Source organism: Nelumbo nucifera, chromosome 6 (assembly GCF_055504915.1).
Source record: "Nelumbo nucifera cultivar China Antique chromosome 6, China Antique-T2T, whole genome shotgun sequence".
Lineage (NCBI taxonomy): Eukaryota > Viridiplantae > Streptophyta > Magnoliopsida > Proteales > Nelumbonaceae > Nelumbo > Nelumbo nucifera.
In genome coordinates this window covers 60804063-60829520 of record NC_142654.1, presented here as the reverse complement: position 1 = coordinate 60829520, position 25458 = coordinate 60804063, and the positions used below count along the sequence as shown (strand labels likewise).

The 25458-nt window shown below is 41.0% G+C and overlaps 1 protein-coding gene across 1 annotated transcript; it reads left to right on the top strand.

Annotated features, from left to right (window-relative positions):
* Positions 1-5665: 5665 nt before the first annotated feature.
* On the top strand, positions 5666-24732 carry LOC104604265 (high-affinity nickel-transport family protein). The gene is made up of 2 exons (XM_010268539.3): positions 5666-6314; positions 23647-24732. The coding sequence occupies exons 1-2, from the start codon at positions 6009-6011 to the stop codon at positions 24481-24483; spliced, it is 1143 nt and encodes a 380-aa protein (XP_010266841.1). The 5' UTR covers positions 5666-6008; the 3' UTR covers positions 24484-24732.
* The last annotated feature ends 726 nt before the right edge of the window (positions 24733-25458 follow it).

The following is a 25458-nucleotide window of genomic DNA, read 5'->3' as shown; positions in this document are numbered from 1 at the left end:
TGTTGCGAGGACCTCGAACCGGTTCTCAAGGATCGGGGTTCCAAACTTCGACTGTCGAGGTGACATAGACCTACCGAGCCGAGGTCCTCCCAACCTGTCCGCCCGCAGCGAGATCAGGGTAGCCGGTCTCTCCCGTCGGCCGTGGGGGGAGGCCTGATTTTTTGGGAGATTTTGGGGGGCCTCTCCTCGGCCGGAGGGGTGCTCGCTTTGGCGGCGAGATCCTCCCTTTGCGCGCTACAATGTTGCGAACTGCTTTATGGGCCCGTTACTTGGTTGTACTGGGCCACAGTGCTGAGCTATCACTTACGCTGAGCTAGTGTCCACGTGTCGCCGTTTCATAGGTTGGGTCAAATCATCCTTCACCAATTATATTATTTATTTTTTTATAAAAACATGTATATATATGATGAAAATAATTAAAAAATACTTGTACTTTTTGATTTTTTCTTTATTTAAATTGGTATATTTTATTTTTTCTTTTAATAATTTATAATTTTTTTCCGAAGATCCGATAGGATTTGAATTTAGATTGAGTCCTATCAGATCCAATCGGATTAGATCTGACATAAAAAGTGTCGAATCATATTCAAATATACCTTGATTCAAATTTGACCTAATTTGTTTGCATCCCTACCCCCACCAAAGCATAAAAGAACTCGTTATAATTTAACTTCTTTTGTTGTTACCACGATATAAAGGATTTAATTTTATCACTAGGGAGCATGGTTTTAAAAAACAACCCAGAAATAGAACCGTTCAGGCCTCTGGTTTTTGGGTTGACGGTTCGATCGTCCAATTCGAATGGATAGCCCATTCTAACAACAAAAATTAAAAATAAAAACGGCCAAAAATCGTTAAACGGGTCGACAGTTCGACCGCCCGGGTCAATGGGTCATTAACTGATTCAACGGTTTTCGTCTAGAGACCAGGTTTGAGATAAAATTGAACCAGTTACCTGAATGACTCATGGGGCCGAACAGTCCGACCATCCGGGTCAACGACTGTTCGAAAACCATGCTGGGGAGGTTCACGGTTCGTCAACAATGGGGTGTGCCTAATAGCTAATCATAACTTTTATGCAAAGTTCTTTCAAATTAAAATTATTCATGCAAAATTGAAAATGGCATTGCATTATAAGACATCCTTATTGTGTATTATTCTCATAATGCTCCACACTCATATTTGCCTTGAGATTCTATCAATGTCAAACCGATACCAAGTTATCTATTTTCCCCGTCCCTAATATTTATTGGGGTGTTCTACAAAATGAATGTTCTTGTTTTCATTTATTTTTGAAGATGTTGCATCACCAAAATCTAATATTTGTTTGAAATCATCGAAATGATAGTTTTTAAAATAAAACTAGTGGAATGTCTCGTGCGATGCATGGGGCATTTGATATTGAGGGTGATGTTTGACTATGCTTTTACATCTCAGGCATAGATGAAAGTTCACATACTGTTCAAGTTCAAAGACAATTATATAATATATAAAAAAAGACTATCATCACAAAATGTCAAGATCTGAATTTCATAATTTATAAAATGTTGGTTGCAAATGCATCAGATTGAAATATTAATGCACCAAATCAATGATAAAATTACATTCAACAACATTATATATATAGATATAGTTCATTCCAATGAAACACAAAATTTATAGAGAATTGGAGATGCCATTCTTAACCGATCTCCTATTTTGTGATAACCTAAAACCTATGAAAATAATTACTATTAATGATTAAAAGTAAACTAAGCTATTATGTTAATTTACTAAATTAGTTGGAAGCAAAATTTATTAACCAACCACTAGAGTAGCATGTATGCAAACACCTTCTAGGCACATTGATCACCTATACACATTTGTCCAAGAATAAAACAATTGAACAATTCATAATGTGTCATAATGTTGCCTACAACTAAGGGCATGAGTTGCAGGCCCTACTTAACAAGCATACACATGATAACGTACAGTCCTAGAGGCCAAATGCCCTTAAAAGACATGGGTCCAACTAACAAACATGTATAGGGCCCATGAAATGAAATTTCTGTATTTTGTGTAATTTTTGTTATATTTTTTTTCATTTTTTATATTTTTCATAACTTTTTTATTCTGCAATTTCTATTAATTTTTCCATAATTTATGGGTTTCTTTATTTATTGTAATTTCAGTTATTTTTCATCAATTTTTGTGATTTTCTACATTTTTTTGTAAATTTTCTATGTATTTCTTTGTTTTTTCATAGTTTATATTATTTTCTTCCTTTTCTATGTTTTTCATAATTATCTTGAATTTTTTATTTTTTCCCTTTAATTTATGTTATTTTTTACATTTTCTATCTTTATTTGTGTATTGTGTATTTTTTATAGTTATATTTTTCTAGAATTTATGTATTATGTGAAAATTAATGGGTTGGGTAGGTTGGGTTGGGATATGGTGGGTTTGGATTGAACCCAAAATGGATCATTAATGGGTTGATGGATCAAGTGCCCACCCAATGCCTCTTTAGGCTAAAAATTGTTAACAAAAATCATGAATCATGACAGTTAAATAAATTATTGGAAAAACAAAAATCATAAAGGGTAAAAAGGGAAAGTAAAATAAGTTTTTTTGACTAAAAATTGTTAACATCCTCATTTTTATAAATAGTATAGACATAAATTTTATAGTATAAAAATTATGTAATTTATGATAAATGATATTAAACAATTAGAAAAAACATGTTATCTGGGTCGAAAATTCAAAAACATTTTTTTTTGTTTCAGTTCTTAAAACAAATAATACATATAATAAAGAACATGTTTTAAAAAATGACCCAGATTAGAATTGTTTTGGCCACCGGTTTTTGGGTTGACAATTTGATTGTCCAGTTTGAACTATCGGCCCGTTCCGACAAAAAATAAAAAGATGACAAAAAACTATTGAATGGGTTGGTTCAACCACCCAGGTCAATGGGTTGTTAACCAATTCAACGGTTTTTGGCCATGGACTGGTTTTGGGTAAAGAACTAGTTGCCTAGATGGTTCCCACTTTCCGAGTTGAACAGTTTGACAATCCGGGTCAATGATGATCCGAAAACATCGGTTTTATGTGTTTTTGTTTTAATAACTAATTTGTTTTCCAAGCAATTAGTTTTGTTTTGTTTTGAAACTTATAATAAGAAAAACAATGGCACCCTTTCTGTATTTTTATGCAATCATAATGTGTTTTTTTTTATAGGGAAAATTCCCGATAGGTACCCCATACTTTAGGCCGAGTGTCAGTTTAGTACCCGTACTTTAAATTGTGACAATCTAGTACCCGAACTTTCAATTTGCAACAACTTGGTACTCGAACTTTCAATTTGTGACGATTTGGTACATCATTAGATTTCTGTTAAAAAATTCAAAATACCAAAGTTACCCTTTACCCTTCTTATTTCCTTAATCCCATTGTTGTCTTTGCTCTGGGTTGAACAAATGAAAGAGGAGAACCCCTGTTGTCTTTATTTTGGGTTGAACGAACGAAAGAGGAGAACCCTTGTTGTCTTCATTCTAGGTTGAACGAATGAAAGAGGAGAAGAGAGGTCGGCAAACGAAAGAGGAGAACCACTATTGTCTTCATTCCTAGCACTTCCATTCCATAAAAGCAATCGAACGCAGCTCAGTTATGGACTACGGTGGTTCATAATACCTCTTCATCATTGGCATATCAGCTCCAGTCCTCGGCACAACAGACGATGCTCGAGCAATAACCTTCCTCGGCTAACCTTGGCCAAATGGACTGGACCCCGAACCCGACCCTGACCCATGCTCATTACCCAACTCACCACCCACCATCATTTCATCTCCGACCCCACTTGGCACCGGCACATCCTTCCTCTGTCGCTTCACCGACGCAACCTTCCTATCTTTCAACCTCCTATGACAAAACCACATTTGCAACTGTCGATCCATTAGCCCTAGCTCCGCTGATAGCTCCGCTCGTAGAGACTTCGATAGATACGTCTCCACTGGTTCGCATCCAAACCCAATAAATCAAAACCCTAAGAAATAAAAAAACACAAATATAACAAACTAAAAAGAACTAGAAAAATAAACAATTTTAGCAGACCAGCATAGGTCTTCTCAAGAAGTTCCAATTGAGAAGTAGTCTTCATTTTGCGCTTCACCTTTTGTTCTCCTCCGCCTCTGCTACCTCCTCCTTTAGGAGGCTTTTTCTTCTCCCCTTCTGAACCGGCCTCCATTGAATAACAAGATCAGTCCTGGTTGTCTCTTTGGCACCGACAACAAGTTGTCCTCTTCGCCAACAACTGAGTAAACAGTGGGTGTTCTAGCGATGGGCAACAAGAGTCGTCCTTTGAAAATGGCACTAGTTCTCGGATTCTCGGCGGTGCAATACTTTTTCAGCATTGTGTACGTTGAAATCAACTTTCTTGGCGGTACATTCGCTTGACACCACCGGCGTGAGGGAGCTGGTTCTTGGATTCTCTGTAATGCAAGTATGAACAGTGGTTCCTACTTGCATTGCTTGATGGGTTATTTTAGTAATTTTAATCGGTTGAAATAGCACTAGGGGGTATTTAAGACTTTTTATCTTATAACTGACGAAAGTCTAACGCTGAGTACCAAATTGTCACAAATTGAAAATTTGAGTACTAAATTGTCGCGATTTAAAGTATGAATACTAAATTGGCACTCAACCTAAATTACAATACCTATTGGAATTTTCCCTTTTTTATAAGAGTGAGAGAATGGTATATTAACTTAAGGAATCTTGTGAATAAATAAAGGTAAAGATAGGGCTTTTGTTGGCAGTACCGAAAAGATAGATTTGAAAATGAAATGAAATAAAAACTGATGGCATTGAGTGATGATAACAAGTTTGAAAGGGCGTCCAACTCTTAGATATGCATTTTAATTTATCTTCCCCCAACTCTCTCTAGCACTTAACTTATAATGACATCGGGTGTCAATTGAAAACAAGAAAAAAAAAAAGAATAAGTTTAATTTCCATGGGAGAAATTAGAAAACCTAACCTCCTCTCGCCTTAAAAAACATCCCATGTGGCAATTATATACCAGAATTGGCCCCATTCTATCTGGGCAGAAACCGAGACCGGATATGCTCTTCACGCCTGGCGCCTCACATGCACATCTATTATGCATTGAAAACATCTCCCTCCTATACTTATTGATTATTATTTACCGGAGATATATTTGTGAGGCGCCCATTTGTGAGGAGCAGATCCTGTCACGTTCCATTCCCATCACATCATAAAAGTCATCTAAAGCCCAACCACTCCCAAGGCAACTTTTATATTATTATTATTATATAATATTTCTTTTATCTTCCCATTAAGAAGGAGGATTAGAAGCTGTCAACTAATGAATAATGATTATGTTGAACAAGGTTATTCTTTTCTTTTTAAGGAGACTGCAAATTAATTGATAAACAATCACTCTGAAAAGTAAACAGAGTACTTAGTCCATGAAAATTTCAATTATCAAATAAAATAATCAATCACTCACTTTATTTGCATTTGATTGATTGAACCAAAATTGAACACATTGGGGTTTAAATCATGTGGTTGAGACTTAATGGAGAGTCAAAAAGAGACCCAATTTAACTCTTTATTCGGAATCTACAATAATCCAAAAACCCCTCTCTCTTTCTCTCTGGTCCCTGCTATATTCTCCACTTTCTAAATCCCTATCACATCACCAACCAAAGTATGTTGAGTGCAAGAATGTATTGGGCAGATTCAATTGCAAGCCCATCTTTTCTGTTTTTCTGTTGAACTGGAAACCAACCCACCTCCCCCCTCCCCCTCTGCGCGCACACGACCTCCCACCTCTGCGCAGTCTTTCTAGACTCCGTATTTATCCAATCCATTTTACCCAGGATCTCACGATATCAGTGAAACGGACGAGTCCTACTGTTAACTTATCCCAAGTCCCAAATCCCAATCCTTACCTCTAAATCAATTCAGGGACTGCAAATAACAAACACAGAAGGAGAGAAAGGGCCATGGAGAGGCTTATCTACTCTTCTCCTCTTCCTTCGAAAATCTATCTAAAACCCTATCAAGTTCTCCCCCGAATTGAAGCTCGAAAACTCGGGGTTTCCTCGTTATCCCGTACCGAGTGCAGCCGGGTCGGTTCGTTTATCTGCAAACAGGATGGCCCACCTTCTTCTTCGTCATTATCTTATTCGAAATTTCATGCTCGCTGTTCGAGTCAGGCGCCACCTTCGCCCGTAGATTCGCCGGATGGGTCAGTGCCCACGTCCCCTTTTCTCAATCAGATCCCAGGAAGCACTTCAGAGCAGCAAAAGGTATTTCTTTTCTTATGTTAGAGTATGTTTACGATTGTTTTGAGATTCTTATGTTAGAGTATAATTTTTAGGTTCCAAAAGGAAAATTGTGAATATGATTTGCTGTAATTGACGTTTTTCTGCCTGTGCCTTCGGGTTCTGTTTATTCACTTGGTTCTTCTTGTAGAACAACCATGGGTCAAGTTCTGAGAGATTTGATATTGTTTACGGATAAATGATAATCGGTGTATTGATAAGATGGCTTTGAAAGCCCTGCTTATCTACCTAGAACTTAGTTCAGGTTATGGACTTGTTGGACTAGACAAATTTAGTACTTTCAGGGCCGTTTTTCAAGAAATAGGCAATTTGCATTTAAGGTTCAATTTTCTAAATGATTTTTGCCCACCTTCTTATCCAGTTTTCATTTGAAAGGCCTTATGTTTAGATGGGCGCCTAAAAATTCGACCATTTTGCTTCTTGAGGGGATATTCAAACGATGGAAATTGTAGTATGCCAGCATATATGATAGTAAAAGTAGATCCTGTTTTGTGCTGCGCCATGCAACTAAGTTTTACTATGAATTTCGGTATTGAAGGAGCTTCACTGATGGTGGTGAACCTTGTATATCCTGCAAGGCTTGTCTTATTGTGGATGATTTAAGAATAACTTTTACCTCGATGTTGCCAACTACATTATCAATAGCACCTAAGCACCGAGGTATGCTTAGGTGTTAGCTTGATTACGAGCTTTTTCTTGCACCAAAAATAAACGAGATTTCAGTAGGACCAAATACACTCCCCTGAGAGTGTACAATGAGAGCCTCTACATTGGGAATATACAAAAAGATTCAACTGAAGAAAGGTCCAGCTTGCAAAAAAGAGAAAATCTTGACACGCATGAACCCCTTTATACACTTAACCAGGAACACAAAAAGAGATTGATGACAAGGTTTAAGTATTGCATTAGATTGATTTTATAGGAATTTGGTGGTAACTAGATTAGGAAGTTCATTCCCCCTAAATAGTAAGGTGGGGACATTGTATTGGAAAACCAGCTTAGTTTTATACCAAAGAATTAAACTGTCAAAGTGATTTAAGATCGGGTAGGAATCCTACAATCTCAGGTATAGTGGTGGACTTTGTGGGGTGAAAGAAGGGCTTTGGGTTAACTAAGATGAAGAATAAGGGTAGAAAAGCAAGTAGGTAGCTTACTGTCCACCAATGAATGAGCAAGAACATACAAATAGAGAGATCACTTGCTGTTATTGTAAACAACAAAGAGACAGGTTGCTTATAAAAAGAAATAGGTGAGAGAGGGGGAAAAGAGAAGAATTCCTGGCAATAACTAGAATTCACTGAACCAAACTTTTCAAATAAACTCTTCTTAATTGCAATATCAATTATTAAATTTATAGAATCAACTTAAGAACTCGAATGCCCCTTTACACATTCCAGTTTGGACTAAGAAACTGACCCAAAACAACTTCTAATTGCTTTATAACTTAGACAAATCCATAGATAACCCACAGGGATGCTCCAAAAAGGCCTCTAAGTCCTAAAGCAACTCTAATAACTGACTACCAATCCTAATAGGACCAACTTAGTTTTTGGAAAACTTAAAATGCTATTCCTAAGGCATCCATGACTAGAAAATAAATTTAGAAAACTTAAGTCATACCAATATCCTATAACTCACAAAATTCTGAAACTGGTGTAGTACTTAGAAAACTGATTTAATTCTCCATGGATTCTTTCCTTGCTTTCTTTTCTGCATCACAAAGTGATCCTCTTACTTAACCGATTAGAGAAAAGCAGAAAAATATGTTCATAGTCTTCACTGAGCATATAATGCGATTTACAGAAATAATAGAGAAGAGATTGGCAAAATGAATCTTTCTTTTCACCTATAGTAATGTAGCTCAAATAAGAAGAAAGAAATAGAAGAAACCTGCTCCAAGAAAAAATATAAAAGAAGGAAATTGGGTGAAACTTTGTTGATATTATGTGGGTTACAATAAGGAGGCAATAAGTTGGGGACTCATTCACCCATGAGAAGACTCTCTCAACTCTTAAAGGAAGCTCTAAGCATAGTTTGGAAGCCAAGTTGGGAGCCATTCTACAAGCCTTTATTATTTTGCTGGAAACCAGTGTTGGAAATGTTTGTTTGTTCAGTCTGATTTTAAATTGGCTATTCAGGCCCTATCGGGGAAGTTTTCAGTTGTTCCTTGGTTTCCTTTCGGTTTGTTGGATCAGGTCATGCTTTGTTGTTTTCAGTCTGTTACTGTTGACTATATCCCTAGGTCTGTTAATATTGTAGTGCACAAATTAGCCTACCGGGCTAAGTTTGTTATATATCAAGAGGTCTGGTGGTTTCACCCATCCGGCTGGAACAATATTTGTATGACTCTGTTTCTGTTTAATATTATCCTTTGAACTATCAAAAAAAAAAAATCCATAAACGCTTCCAGCAAGTTGACCCATTCTCTTAAAAAACAAGGAAAAAGGAAATTTGATTAGAGTTTCTTCTGTTTTAATAGAGGATATCAGGGTGCAAAAGTGTAGACTGCAGTCCTGAGTTGTGTCAAAAATTCCTATTGAAGGGTGTTTAACATTGGGAAAACAATATAAATTTGGGAGTTGGAGAAGAGAATATGAAATAGATGCCATATTGAAGGAATTTAAATCTGAAGAGATTGAGGAAGTTTTGCAAGATTACCTTTAAGGTTACCATGGAATTGATAAAGAAGGGAGAGTGGTAAATATGAATTTCTCTTATATTTGGTTCTTTTTTGAAAATTTGAAAGAAAATAAAGGGTAAAAGAGTTACAGGGTATGTGTTAGAATTCGGGTCTGCCTTAGAGTTCTGCCTGTCTGAGATCAGTTATGTAGAAGAAGAAAGGTGAAAGAGAGAGAGAAAGAGAGAAGAGAGACTTCTGGTTTGAACTGAAAGAGTCAACCTGACTTCTCACAGTCGGCCAGGAAGTATTTATATTATTAAAACATAACTGAAAAGACCTATGTGCCCTTACTTAAGTTAAGAACAGTTGTTCCAACACAACATTACAGATCAACAACATTAATCTAGGTATAAAGATAGAAATACCCCTACGCTAACACTCTCCCTCAAGCTGGTGAGTATATATCATATACTCCCAGCTTGTTACATATGTAGTCCACTCTTCCCCGACTCAAGCCTTTTGTAAATAAGTCAGCCCACTGATTTCCTGTATTAACATGTGTAGTGTCTAGTTCTCCATTCAGCACCTTCTCCCTCACAAAGTGACAATCAACCTCAATGTGCTTGGTTCTTTCATGAAACACTGGATTAGAGGAGATATGAACTGCAACCTGATTATCACAATAGAGCTTCATTGGAGTGTTAATGTTGTACCCTACTTCCTGTAGAAGGTTCCTTAGCCACACTAATTCACAATCGGTGTGTGCCATAGTCCTATATTCTGCTTCTGCACTGCTTCTTGCCACAACCGTCTGTTTCTTACTTTTCCATGTCACCAGGTTACCTCCTAGAAACGTGCAATAGCCTGTAGTAGACCGCCTATCAGACATATAACCGGCCCAGTCAGCATCAGAATACCCTTCTATTTCAAGTTTTCCCCCACTCTTGTATATCAGACCGCGACCTAGAGCCCCTTTTAGATACTTCACAATTCTCAGAACTGCATTCCAATGAGGAATCAGAGGTTTTTGCATGAACTGGCTTACCACACTAACCGCAAATGAGATGTTTGGTCTGGTAATGGTTAGGTAGTTCAGTTTGCCCACAAGTCGTCGGTATCTGCCAGGGTCTTCAAACACTTCACCCATATCACTGCTTAGCTTGGTATTTGTGTCCATGGGTGTTTTAGCTGGTTTGACACCCAACAAGCTTGTTTCTTCCAGCAAATCAAGCACATACTTCCTCTGGCATAGGTTAATACCATACTTGGATCTCGCTACCTCTACCCCCAAGAAGTATTTCAGCTTACCCAGATCCTTTGTCTGAAAGTGATCCTACAGATAAGTCTTCAGCTTGTCAATACCAATGTTATCATTCCCAGTAATAACAATATCATCTACATACACCACCAACAGTATTTTTCCTCTCGGAGAGTCTTGGCTAAATACAGAATGGTCAACTTTGCACTGTTTCATACCAAACTTCTTTACCACCTCACTGAACCTACCAAACCATGCTCGAGGAGACTGTTTAAGCCCATATATAGCCTTCCTTAGTCTGCACACCTAACCATCCTCCCCCTGAGCAACAAACCCTGGAGGTTGCTCCATGTAGACCTCCTCGAGTAAGTCACCATGCAAAAAGGCATTCTTGATATCAAGCTGATATAGTGGCCACTCATACATGGCTGCAAGAGAGATCACAACACGAGCTGACCCTATCTTAGCAACCGGTGAGAAAGTCTCTGTGTAGTCAATACCATAGGTTTGGGAGTACCCTTTTGCAACTAATCGCGCTTTCAGGCATTCAACACTACCATCAGGCAGATACTTAACCGTATAAACCCATTTACAACCAACAGCTTGCTTCCCAAGAGGAAGAGCAGTGAGGTCCCAAGTATGATTATGATGAAGGGCTGAGAGTTCTTCTTCCATGGCACGACACCACCCTGGAGAGGCAAGGGCTTCCTGGACATCTTTAGGGATAACAAATGATGATAACAGGGTAACAAACTGGCGATGGGAAGCGGAAAGGTGAGTAAGATTAGAAATGGGATGAAGCGTGCAAGTACGTTTACCTTTCCGCAAAGCAATGGATAGATCAAGCTCAGATGCTAAGTGCGGGTCTGGTGCCGGATCCGTCAACGGAGATGTAGCCGGAGGAGTAGTAGCTGGTGCGCGTGGGCGATGTGTATACACATGACGGATAGGTGGGCGTTCAACAGGTGATGGCACCGGAGGCAAGGATTTGGTCACGACTGGAACAAAGGAAGGAGGATCGACAACGGGAAGTGGAAGAGGAGGAGGTGATGAGGAGGAAGAAGCATCACTGGACCCCAAAAAGAACGGAGTAGACTCAAAGAAGCTGACATCAGCACACACAAAAGACCGTCGAGAACCAGGATGGTAACACCTATACCCTTTCTGGGTCCGAGAATAGCCAAGGAAGATGCACTTGAGAGAACGGGCATCGAACTTGTCATTCCTGGGACCCAGATTATGGACGAAGCAGACACACCCAAAAACTCTCGGCGTAAGAGAGAACGGAGACAAAGTGGGAAACAAGACCTGAAACGGAGAATGACCATCAAGGATGAATGTGGGCATCCGATTAATCAGAAAGCAAGAGGTAAGCACTGCATCACTCCAAAAAGGTTTGGGAACATGCATGTGATGCATGAGGGATCTTGCTGTTTCAAGAAGATGGCGATTCTTTCTCTCAGCCACCCCGTTTTGTTGTGGGGTGTAGGTACACGAGGTCTGATGTATAATGCCGTGTTGATCCAGGTATTCCTGAAATGATGAGGATAAATATTCGCGGCCATTATTAGAATGGAAAACTTTGATGTGGGTACCAAATTGGTTACGATTCTCAGCATAAAATTTCTGAAAAATGGTAAACAATTCACTTCTTTCTTTCATTAAATAGAGCCACGTCATCCTTGAAAAATCATCCACAAAAATGACAAAATATCTGTATCCATTATATGACATCACTTTATAAGGACCCCAAACATCTGAATGAACTAAAGAAAAAGGACTCGACACACGGTTATCAACCCTAGAACTAAAGGGAACACGATGGTGTTTCCCAAACTGACACGACTCACAATCCAAAATAGAAAGCTGACTCAAGGACGGAACCAAGGACTCCAAGACTTTTAGCGACGGATGACCAAATCGGCAGTGCCACTGGAGAGGAGAAAGAGATGACTGGAGAGCTATTGAAGTTCTACCACCACCACTGTCAAGATAATACAGTCCACTTGCTTCATGCCCTCCACCAATCTTCATCTCCGTCTTGAGATCCTGAAAAGCACACATAGAAAGATAAAAGGTAATGGAGCCGTTAAGTGATTTGGTCAGCTTACTAACAGACATAAGGTTAAAAGGCAATTTAGGAACATACAAAACTGATAAGAGGGATACAGGATCTAGGTCAACATTACCAACACCACAAATTAAGGATGTGGAACCATTAGCCAGGGTGACAGATTGTGATGTTGAGCAATGAGATAAGGAGGAAAACACACATGGAGTTCCAGTCATGTGATCGGAGGCTCCAGAGTCAATGATCCAGGGATTGGGTGTAGATGCCAGACAAGCCATACCTGAGTGAGCGAAAGTCGCCGTGTTCTGCTGTGATTGGATAAACCTCTCATATTCATCACGGGGAACACTCACCATCTTCTTCATGGGACCATCTGTGGATGTAGGAGGCATCTGATCAGATGAATGATTCTCCTATCTAAAGCTGGAACTTGAGTCACCGGTTGCGGCATGGCCCAGGTTGAGGGAGGACCATGTAGATCATAACAATAGTTGATGGTACGTTCATCCATACCATGTAGATCATACCATGCCTAACTTGTTGTGTGTCTTCGAGTCTGTAGTCCTTGTTGATGATGGGAGAGATGCTCGGTGGTGGTCCCTTAACCTTGATGGGAAGTTTTCTTGTAAGTCTTGTTTTAGTTCCCTTGTTTCCACGTCCTCTCCCCCACCTTCCCTGTAAAAGAAATTTGGTGCTTCCCTATTCCTCCAAAGGTCAGTGCATTTTGTTGGGAAGTGTTCCATGGGTGCATCAATACTTTGTGATTTGCTACAAAGGAAAAAGGCTAATTTGGGCCTTGCCCCCTAATTGGTGCATCTTGTGTAAATTGAGTAGTGAGACTGCCTTCCACCTCTTAATTTCCTGTCCCATTGTCTGTTGTATTTGGAAATGGTTTTCTTCTCTTCTTGGTTGCAGGTGGAACCCTCTTGCCAGTTTGGGTAAAAAGGGGCAGGATTTTGTGGAGATGTACGAGGGCAGTGGTGATTTGGACAGTGTGGGAGGAAAGAAACACAAGAATCTTTGGGGAGGAGAGAAGCTTAAGGTGGTGATTGAATTCATTACTCTTAAAGTTGCACATTGGGTGAAAACCTTGAAACATTTTCAGACCTTGAAGTGGAGGACTTCTTCCAGAATTGGAGGGCAGTTGTTGGCTCTTCCTCTAGGAAATAAAAATCTTTAGAGGTTTGATCATCTCCTGTGGCTGGTTGGAAGAAGTTGAACTTTGATGGTAGTAGTGTGGATAACCTGGGTCTCTCAGGTAGTGGAGGGGTTATTAGGGATGAAGGTGGCATTATTTATGCATTGTTTTCAGGTCCAATTGAGCAAAGTGACTCAGTGAAAGCAGAACTTATCGCAGCAATTTCCGGGGTAGAGAAGGCCAAAGAACTGGGAATTGGTAATTTGATTATAAAAGGTGAATCGAAAATAGTTGTAGGATGCTTGGCAGCTTAGGAATGAATTCAGGCGCTTTAAGTGGCTGTCAAATGAGAGACATGGCTTGAAAATAAGTCTCTACTGGACTAGAAGATCCCTTGTTGCAGGTGGATTGGGAGAGATGGGAGAGTTTGTGGAGGTAGGTCGTTGGAAAAAAGATTTGAAGATTGAAACTAAGGAGCTTCTATTTGAGGAACTGAGATTAAATGGTCAGCTGAGCTTGAAAATCAGGGAAGCAAAGAGAGGGATGGTGCTGTTAGAAGGTTTGGGGGTAATTGAAGGGTTCAAGGAGTTTGTGGAAGGTGCAAGTAACAAAGGCAAGCAAAATAGTTGGAGAGAGTTTCTCTCAGAAACTGGAAGAAGGTTTGTTGTAGAGTGTAAGAGAAATGTTAAAGGTTCTTTTATTTCTTTGACAGAATTTTTTGGCAAGGGTAGGAAGCAGATGGTCTGTTTCCCAGAGGGAAGGAAGAGTCAGGGCTGGAAGGCAGTTCATGGGGTCATATGTGAACTGCTGCAACGCTTGGGTGCTAAAAGAGAAGTAACGGTAAAAAGGAAGATAAGCAGTTCTACTAGTTTGGTGAGCAATAATAAGCAAAAGACTCTTATAGTGACAGCTGGGGCAGGCAAATACAGAATGGGAGTAAACATACAGAGAGGAGACTGGGAAAGTAAACTGATAGTTAAAGCTTCAGCTCACATTCTAGACTGGAGGAAAGTTGCAGATCTGTTAACAGCAAGTTTGAAGTTGAAGAGTACGTTTATTTTAACACCTTTTGAGAAAGGCAAGGCTTTGGTGGACTTGCTTGAGAATAAAGTAGAAGTTGAGGCACTAAATATCCAAGCTGAACTTGAAAATTTCACTTTGTCAAGATGGTGTCCGGGATCAAACTCCAAAGATTTCTTTGTTGAAGATGGAGTGCTGGTGCGTCTCTTAGGCCTTCCCTTTCACTTGTGGAAGCAAGAAAATGCTGAAGCCATTGCTTTGATGTGTGGAGGATCACTAGGAGGTGCTTTTTGGGGAGACCTTTCTTCAGCTTCCATTTTATTGAATGGAGTAAAACCTGAGTAGATTCCTCGAAAGATAGAGGTGCTAGTTGAAGGACAATGTTACTCGATGTGGCTGGCTTCATCCATTGAATCTGGGCTTTGGAAGGAAGCTCGTAGGGAGGGAGATGAGAAGGTTGAAGAAGAAGAACTGCGTGGCAAGAAAGGATTGGATGATTCAAACAAGAACAACACTTTCACTAAAATGGAAAAACAAAAGCTGGAGAAACAAAAAGGTAGCATTCAGGGAGTGGGTTTTATGCATGTGGAAGCAGTGAACAGTCTGGAGGGTGGCAGGTCCTATGCATAGGTTGTAACTGGCGCCAATCTGGTTTTTTTAAACAAGGAAAAGGGATTGGTCCAGGGAAGAATTGAACCTAAGCTGGTTAAAACCAAACCGAGCCTGGGGTTGGACGTGCGTGACCCTTTTAAAAGTCACGTGAAGTCATGATTTATGAAGAATGGGCCAAAGCCGAAGCCCATGTCGAATGTTATTGCTGTTAATAAAGGCCAATGGGCCAGCCGGTCTGATCTAGTCTTTTAAAAAGATGTGTGAGCCTTTAAAGAGTCACGTGACTGGGATTAGGACTAAGGTAGATGATGCTAATGGTCTATCATCGTCCCAAGTCGCGAGAAAGGGGGGGGGGGAATGCGCGTAGCGGCGGAAATTGGAGAAAAAGTTGGTTCTGCAGTGGGTTTCTTGACGAAGTATGGAGGAGCTTAGCCCCCGGCGACGCTTCTCAGAGAGGCCGAATCCAAGATGTGCAAGGGAAAGAACTGAAGAGAGGGAAGAGAAGGATGAAGGCTAGGCGCAGTGCAATGAAGGAGATGAAGAATCGGAGGACTTTTCTATTGATGGCACTAGCGTGGGCAGTGTAAACGACGAAGGTGGTTGTGCTGGAGGTGACATGGATGGGTGGAATATTGCAAGCTTATTTCAGGGTGAAGACTGCAATCGGTTTAACTCATTCCCAAGACTTTAGAGTGTGCAAGGATTATCAGAAGGGGCAAACCGGGAGAACCAGAAGCAGAGCAGGAACACACCATCTAGGGGTGAACCAGGGGTAGAGTGGAAAGATCACTAGGCTGACCAAAGGACAAAAGTACCTCCCAACCAACTCAGGGAAACAGATGTTTACCAACCTCTAGAACAAGAGAGGGAGGCCGGGAGCAGTCCTTTTCTAGCTTGTCCATTAGTCCCAGGTAACCAAGTGATTTCGGTTTGTGCTACTAATGTGTCTCCTGTGTCTGTGGTTCCAGAACCGTCTCTGTTCCATGTCTTGTAGCCCATGAATATGCAGCCGAGCTAGTAGGCGGGCTCTCCGAGGAGGGGGAGAGGGGAAGGAAGGAAAGTGGAAGGTGCAGGAAGGAAGGTATAGGAGTGAAAAAGTGTGGGAAATCATTGAAAGTGTGTTCAAGTAAGTGGAAGGAAAGTTGATCTGGAGGAGGGAAAGGGAGGAAGGAAGAGGGAAGGGGTTAGTGGAGACGAGGGAAGGGAATGAGAGTAGAAATGGAGAGGATTATGGGGAGAGAACAAGGAAGGAGGGAGGTAACAGGAGAGGGAGGATGGATGGAGAGGAAAGAACAGAGGTGGGACCAGAGGAGAGGAAGAAAGGGCAGGTGGACAGAGATGGAGGGGATCCGGTAGGAAGGGTAGGGGTGGAGGACTCAGTGAGAGAAGACATGATAGCAGAATTTGTAAGGAAGTTGGGTTGTAGGTTGGAAAATTTGAATGTGTTGAAAGAAAGCTTACAGAAGAGGAAGAAGGAGATCAGAACAAAGAAGAGGAGATTGAGTGAAGTAGAGAAATTGAAGAGAGATGTAGGAGACAAGAAGCTCAGGGTAAAAGGAGATAGGAGGAAAGGGGGGAAAGTAGTGGGTAGGTGGCAGGGGGTCTAAAAAGAAGCAGAATGAAGATTCTTAGATGGAATGTGAGGGGAATTGGGAGTGCAAGGAAGAGAGCGGCAATAAAAGAGGTAATAAGACGGTATGACCTAGACATTGTGCTGTTGCAAGAGTCTAAAAGAATGGAGTTTAATAACAAATGGGTGAGGAGTGTATGGAAAGCCAGGGGGATTAGCTGGGCGGTTGCTCCCTCTTGGGGTGCTTTCGGGGGATTGTAACAATGTGGAAGAGGGATGTGGTTGAAAGTGTGGAGGAGCTGATCGGAAAGTACTCGGTTTCCATGAAGTTTAAGCAGCAAGAGGATGAGTATATGTGGGTGCTCACAAATGTTTACGGACCGAATGACTACAGAGAGAGAAAGGAGTTGTGGGAGGAATTGGCTGATGTTAGAGGTTTGTGGGATGGGCCTTGGTGCATGGGTGGGGATTTTAATGTGATCAGATTCTCGGAGGAATCCAATAAGGTTAATCAGAGGGTGACAAAAAGCATGAGGAAGTTTAACAGTTTTGTGGATGCCTTCGAGCTTAAAGAGATTCCCCTAGGACATAAGACATTTACATGGTCAAATCTCCAATCTAGACCCATTTGCTCTAAATTGGATAGATTTATGTTCTCTTTGGATTGGGAAGAACATTGAGGAACCTTGGCTTCTAGAGCTCTCCCAAGGGTGACCTCGGATCACTGGCCCATAGTGCTATGTAAGGAGGAAAGAAGGTGTGGAGGTCCTACCCCCTTTAGATTTGAAAATATGTGGTTACTTCATCTAGGGTTTACTAACAAAGTGAGGGAGTGGTGGTATGAGTGTAACCCACTGGTGGAATGGGAGGGGATGAGATTCCATAAGAAACTACAATTCTTGAAAGCAAAAATCAAGGAGTGGAATTTGGTGGAGTTTGGGAGGATAGAAGAAAGAAAGGGAGATCTGATGGATAAGATTGAAAGCCTCGACTCTAAAGAAGAAAGGGGAGAATTTGTAGAGGAAGACAATGATCTCAGGAGAGATTTGAGAAGACAGTTAGAGGACTGCCTGCACAAGGTGGACAGAGATGGAGGGGATCCGGTAGGAAGGGTAGGGGTGGAGGACTCAGTGAGAGAAGACATGATAGCAGAATTTGTAAGGAAGTTGGGTTGTAGGTTGGAAAATTTGAATGTGTTGAAAGAAAGCTTACAGAAGAGGAAGAAGGAGATCAGAACAAAGAAGAGGAGATTGAGTGAAGTAGAGAAATTGAAGAGAGATGTAGGAGACAAGAAGCTCAGGGTAAAAGGAGATAGGAGGAAAGGGGGGAAAGTAGTGGGTAGGTGGCAGGGGGTCTAAAAAGAAGCAGAATGAAGATTCTTAGATGGAATGTGAGGGGAATTGGGAGTGCAAGGAAGAGAGCGGCAATAAAAGAGGTAATAAGACGGTATGACCTAGACATTGTGCTGTTGCAAGAGTCTAAAAGAATGGAGTTTAATAACAAATGGGTGAGGAGTGTATGGAAAGCCAGGGGGATTAGCTGGGCGGTTGCTCCCTCTTGGGGTGCTTTCGGGGGATTGTAACAATGTGGAAGAGGGATGTGGTTGAAAGTGTGGAGGAGCTGATCGGAAAGTACTCGGTTTCCATGAAGTTTAAGCAGCAAGAGGATGAGTATATGTGGGTGCTCACAAATGTTTACGGACCGAATGACTACAGAGAGAGAAAGGAGTTGTGGGAGGAATTGGCTGATGTTAGAGGTTTGTGGGATGGGCCTTGGTGCATGGGTGGGGATTTTAATGTGATCAGATTCTCGGAGGAATCCAATAAGGTTAATCAGAGGGTGACAAAAAGCATGAGGAAGTTTAACAGTTTTGTGGATGCCTTCGAGCTTAAAGAGATTCCCCTAGGACATAAGACATTTACATGGTCAAATCTCCAATCTAGACCCATTTGCTCTAAATTGGATAGATTTATGTTCTCTTTGGATTGGGAAGAACATTGAGGAACCTTGGCTTCTAGAGCTCTCCCAAGGGTGACCTCGGATCACTGGCCCATAGTGCTATGTAAGGAGGAAAGAAGGTGTGGAGGTCCTACCCCCTTTAGATTTGAAAATATGTGGTTACTTCATCTAGGGTTTACTAACAAAGTGAGGGAGTGGTGGTATGAGTGTAACCCACTGGTGGAATGGGAGGGGATGAGATTCCATAAGAAACTACAATTCTTGAAAGCAAAAATCAAGGAGTGGAATTTGGTGGAGTTTGGGAGGATAGAAGAAAGAAAGGGAGATCTGATGGATAAGATTGAAAGCCTCGACTCTAAAGAAGAAAGGGGAGAATTTGTAGAGGAAGACAATGATCTCAGGAGAGATTTGAGAAGACAGTTAGAGGACTGCCTGCACAAGGAGGAAATTAGCTGGAGGCAAAAATCTTTGTGTAAATGGTTGCAAGAGGGAGACAGAAACACTAGGTATTTCCACTCTCTAGCAGATGGCAGGAGAAGGAAGAACCTTATCTCCAAATTGGTAGTAGATGGAGTTGAGTTAGCACAACAGGAGGAGATTGCCGGGGCCTGTGTGGAGCACTTCAAATCTATTCTAAGAAGGCCTGTGAGTAGAAAGGTGTGGGTAGAAGGATTGGATTGGCCAGATGTAGGGGTGGAGAATAGGAGAAGGTTGGAAAGAAGATTTAATTTAGAAGAGATCAAGGAGGCTGTGTTTTCTATGGATAGAACAAAAGCTCCAGGGCCGGATGGGTTCACAATGGCTTTTTATCAGGACTGTTGGGATATCTTGAAAGATGATCTTTTGCGGGTGTTTGAGGAGTTCTTCAGGAGAGGAATTGTCAATCTGGGGGTGAACTCAACATTTATAGCCTTAATTCCAAAAAAGAAAGATGCATCCCACCCGAAGGACTTTAGGCCAATTAGCTTGGTTAATAGCCTATATAAGATCATTGCAAAAGTGTTGTCTTTGAGGCTAAAGAAGGTACTGCCAGATATCATTGCACACCACTCAGGAGCTTTTGTGAGTGGAAGACAAATCACTGATCAGATCTTAATTGCTAATGAGAGTGTGGAGAACTTTAAGAGGGATAAGAAGAAGGGAGTGGTTTTTAAGTTGGGCTTGGAAAAGGCTTATGACTTGGTGGACTGGGATTTCTTGAGGAAAGTTTTGACTAAATTTGGGTTTGGGGCTAGATGGTGTAAGTGGATCATGAGTTGTGTCCGGAATTATTACTCAGTGCTAGTGAATGGGATAGTGGTAGATTTCTTTCCAGCCAGTAGGGGTATAAGACAAGGAGACTCCCTTTCTCCTTTCTTGTTCATTCTAATTGCGGAGGTTTTGGGGAAATTGATTCACAGGGCAGATTCTGGGGGGCTCATTAGAGGCTGGAGAGTTGGGAGGGTGGAAACCCCCCTCACTCACTTACAGTTTTCTAATGACACGATTCTGTTTTGTGAAGGCGGAACATGAGTTTTATTAGGAACTTGAAGTCGGTGATACAACTGTTTGAGGAAATGTCGAACTTGAAGGTTAACCTTGGGAAAAGCTGTGTAGTGGGGGTGAATTTGGAGGAGGGAGAGATCAGGGAGAGTGCTGAAGTGCAGGGGTGTGAAATCTCGGGGTGGCCTCTAAACTACTTAGGGTTGCCATTAGGTGATAATCCCATGAGAGAGAGCTTTTGGAACCCAGTGGTGGAAAGGTTTGGAAAAAAACTGGTATCCTGGAAAAAGAACTACCTCTCTCTTGGTGGAAGAATTGCACTAATTAAGGCCACACTTGCTAACTTACCCATCTTTTTCCTGTCGGTGTTTAAAATCCCAGTGAAGGTTGCTAACAGATTGGATAAGCTAATGAGAGATTTCCTGTGGGAGCCGGGAGAGGAGAAGAGGGATCATAGAGTTAGCTAGGAGATAGTATGTAGGAGTAAGACTTGTGGTGGTTTGGGGCTTGAGAATATTAGGAGAAGGAATATGACTATGTTGGGAAAGTGGTTGTGGAGGTTCCCTTTGGAGTAGGAGAAGCTATGGGCTAGAATAGTGGCAAGTATACATGGGCTGGAGCACAATGGATGGAACGCTGGAATCAAAGCTAGGACCATAAGCAATTCTCCTTGTAAAGCCATTCATGACCTGCTACCAGTTTTCTCCCCTAATATCAGGTATGATTTGAATTCCGGTAACTCCATAAAGTTTTGGGAACAAACCTGGGTGGGGAGTGTCCCTTTAAAGAATCAGTTTCCTTCTTTGTATGCTCTTTTTGATTTGAAAAATGAGTCAATCTCGTCTTTCACCACACCGTCCTCTTCCACTTCTGGGATTGGGTGGAACTTGGGTCTAAGAAGGGATTTGAGGGACTTAGATTTCGACAGTATCTCGAGACTTATTGCACTTCTTGATAACGCTGTCTTAGACCCCACTAGGGCGGATTCTAGAATTTGGACACCTAACCCCAATGACATCTTTTCTTGTGTTTCGTTCTTCAAAGTCTTAAGTCAGTCCACCAATCCTACCTTCCCCCCTTTCCCTGTTGGTGAGGTTTGGTGCAGAGCAATACCTCCTAGGGTTGGTAGTTTTTGTTGGGAAGCCTATCTGGAAAGAATCAACACTGGTGATCTACTCCCAAAGAAGAGACCCAATACTTGCTTGTCACCTCAATGGTGTGTTTTGTGTAAAGCGGATGGGGAAACTGGTTTTCACCTACTGGTGTCTTGCCATTTTGCGAGGTCAATGTGGGATTGGGTTTTCTCCCTATTTGGATGTAGCTGGAATCCCTCATCAGACTAGCAGGGCCTTTTTTCACCTTCTTTTTTTAGATGGCAGATAAAAGGGGAAGGACAATGTGGAGAGGACTAAGGGCTGCAGTATGTTGGACACTTTGGGAAGAAAGAAACTCCAGGATATTCTCAGAAGCTGAGAGAGGAGCAGCAGATCTGAAGGTTATCATACATATTAGGGCCGTACAGTGGCTGAAATCTTTGGAACTATTCACAGATTACACTGTGGATGATATGTTGAGGAAGTGGGGTGAAATTGCTAATTGCACACAGACCAAGTCAGTAATGAATGTGGCGTGGACCCCTCCACCTAGTGGATTCTTGAAATTAAACTTTGATGGGTGTAGTAGGGGAAATCCGGGACAATCGGGGATTGGGAGTGTTTTTAGGGATGAAAATGGGGTCATTTCTGCCATGTTCTCAGGCCCAATTGGAGTGGGTGACTCCCTTAGAGCTGAAATCTTTGTAGTTATGGAAGGAGTCCGGAAAGCAAAGGAATTGAACATCAAGAAACTCTTAATTGAAGGGGATTCAGAGGTGGTGATAGGGTGGCTGATTAAAGAGCACAATGGTTTATGGAAGTACAATAATGAAAGGAGGAAATTCAAGTGGCTGGTGCGAGAGATGGAAGTTAAGACATGTTGGGTTAAAAGATCGGCAAATTCCCTAGCTGACGGTTTAGCTAAACAAGGGGTAGAAAGGGATTCACTGTTTTGGGCTAAGCTGTAACTTTAGTGTTTTTTTCTTTTTTTCCTTTTCTTGAGGTTCTCTGTTGCTCTTGGAAGATAAGTGTGTTTGTCTTCCTCTTAATCTTCTATTGATGATTTAATGAAAGTGTTATTGATAAAAAAAAAGTGGCAGTCAAAAGACATGAACTTGCAAGTTCATTGGTTTACAATATCTGCCAATAGTTTAGCAGATAGTTTAGCTAAGCAAGAAGTTCAAAGACAACATTTGTATTGGGCACAGTTGTAATAAGGGTTGGGTGGCTTGCCTTGTATCGGGCATGCTAATTGCTCACAAGTTCTTGTTGTATCTAATTTTTTTAATCATTCATGAAAATCTTTTTTGTGGTTGCTGATGAAAAAACTAAGGTTTTGTAATTTACTTGAAACTTTTTAGTGATGTAGTATCTAGTGTGAGGCAATGCATTGTAACTGATGCTATGTTAACATTGATGGCATTGGGCTCTTCAGGACAGGGAACTTATGGTACTTCATATTATTCTTCTTTTCTTTCCACTGCCCTTTTCTTTCCACTTACCCGGGTAAGTGATACCCATCTCCTAGGTGGGTAAATTAACTTTCCCACTTATGGGGAAAGTTGCCAACACTTGAATGGGACAAAAATGCCTTTTTTAATAATGGATTTTTATGGCTAAAATGGTCATTGCCTTATTTACATGAGAAATAAAAGAACATGGGTAAGTGCACTTACCCGGGTAAGTGTTTCCCAGGAAAAACTTACCCAGGTAACTGCATTTACCCAGGTAAGTAACTTACCAAAAAGCGAACGGGGCCTTAATTTTTTCAAGAACATCAGTGGATGAACTTTTTCCTTGGAAGCTTTGATTATTTCTTTCCCAAATAAAGCAGAAGAGGACAAATGGAAGCAAGTTCAAATAAAGGAGCTTATGCAATGGTTATTTCTATTCCTTTCTTCATGTTTTTTAACTTGAAATAGGTGGTCTGCTGGTAGATCTTCTTTAGATGAATTACTTGGAAAAACATCAATACATGTAACCTTAACAAAACTATTTGATAGTTTGACAGATCTTACTTACGGAAATAAACTAAATAGAGCTGCAGATAAAAGTTAATAGTTGCATGTCTACATAACCATATTTTTGTTGAGTAATGAGGCAATCGTCCCCGTGTAGATACATTGTACCATAATTTAATTTATTGGCTCTTATACCAAGGGGTTCTGTATATATGCTGAAGCTACAAAGTCTATCTTGTGCTTTTGTCAAAACATCACAGCCATGAGATCATTTTGTTTTTTGATAGTCATGAGATAATTATGTTGTCGAATACATGTGCATACACAAAGAAAGATGTACATGGGCATTTGCAGCTACTGGCAAGTAACCTTTATCTTTGTTGTTTTTGGCTTTAATCAGCACAACCTGCCTCTGACTTCTGTTGAGTTCAATTATACCAACAGATGAATCATGAAGTATCCCATTTATTCCTGGCAGTACTCACATAATTTCCATATTCTATTGTTTCAGGTAGTTCCTGCTATGACGATTATACTGTTGTCTGCTTTAATAGTTTTCTTGGTCCACCCAATTCTTGCTCTTCCTGCCTATGCTACCATACAAACTGCAACAGGGGGGTCTGCTGCTGGTGCTGTGGTGGGGGGAAGACTGGTTCGGACTGAGTTACTAAGTAGTGCTTGGACTGGTTTCTTTGCTGGCTGTTTACATACATTATCGGGGCCTGATCATCTTGCTGCCTTGGCTCCACTCTCAATTGGGCGTTCACGGCTGGAGAGTGCTGCAGTTGGGGCTCTCTGGGGTTGTGGCCATGATGCAGGTCAGATGATCTTTGGTTTACTGTTTCTGCTTCTCAAGAACCGTCTCCACATTGAGGTCCTACGCACATGGGGTACTAGAGTGGTGGGCTTGACTCTTCTCATTATAGGGGCTATGGGAATCAGGGAGGCTTCAGAGGTCCCTACACCATGCGTCGCCCTTGAGAATGGGGAGTGTGATGTGAGTGCCCTTGAAGCCCTTGAAACACCAACAGTAGGGAAAAAGAAAATTGGCTTTGCAACTTTTGCCACTGGAATTGTCCATGGGCTTCAACCAGATGCCCTTTTGATGGTTCTTCCTGCGCTAGCTCTGCCTTCACGGTTAGCTGGTGCTGCCTTTCTATCTATGTTCTTGCTTGGAACCGTAATTGCCATGGGGAGTTATACTGTGCTTATTGGTTCTTGTAGTCAGGCGTTGAAAGAAAGAGTCCCAAGAATAACTGAGAAACTAACCTGGGGTTCTTCCCTAATTGCAATTGGTCTTGGATTTGCCATTCTCATTAGCCAGTTCTTTGGGTTTAGCCTGTATTAACATGATCTCCTAAATTGTCCATTTTTTAAGCTTGTGGTTTAAGAAAAAGTGATCTGTTTACAGCAAAAGCCATTCCTGTGTTACGCTTGGCTCAACAAGGATCTTCTTTTGTCGTCTTATTTTGCTCTTCAAGCTTGTAGTTTAAACACACAAGAGGACGCTTCCCGTTCTAGGTCCTATTTCACCTCTCGGGAACTTCTGTAACCTTATTTATTATAGAGTTCAAATTGGTTGACAAAGTTAATTTCATTTGCTTTATGTTTCAATGGTTATTGACTTGATTTGGTATCGTATTCTCTCTGTTTGTGGTTTGGTGATATCTTGGTTGGGACTGCATTAATTCATCAATGAGTCCGGGTCCTCATAACTAATTCTATCAGTTGGATACTTGGATGGTGGGTGGTAAAAAAATTATTACTATCAAACTGTGCAAGTAATCTGGAGTAGAACATCTGAACCATCTCCTAGAGGGGAGCCATTAAATGGTTGGATCCTGTCCAAATCAAAATTAATTTAGATGGATTGGATGGACTAATAAAACATATTGAATTGGACAAATCTAAGACTAAATGGTCCCATATTATTTATCGGATTGGATTTTACCTGATCCATCCGGAATGGATTTATATTGGATTTGGTCAGATTGAATCAATATCCAATATATTGATAGAAGAGAAAGAATACATGTGTCAATGGACCAGTTTTGCATGGAATAAATCTAAATTAAAATCAACTTTAACAGATTGGGCGGTCCAGACATTGAATTTGACCGGTCCAAAATGATTCAAAAAATTCATTGGATTGGATTGGACCTGGTCCATTTGCAATGGACTCATATTGGACTGGATCAGATTGGACCAAATCTAGTCCAATTGACACTCCTAGGTGAAACACAAGTTAAAAGTCCCCCATTTATTGCCTGTTTAGGGAGGGCTTTCACACAGTGGCTTCTGGCGTTTCAGGGTGGGCGCCAAC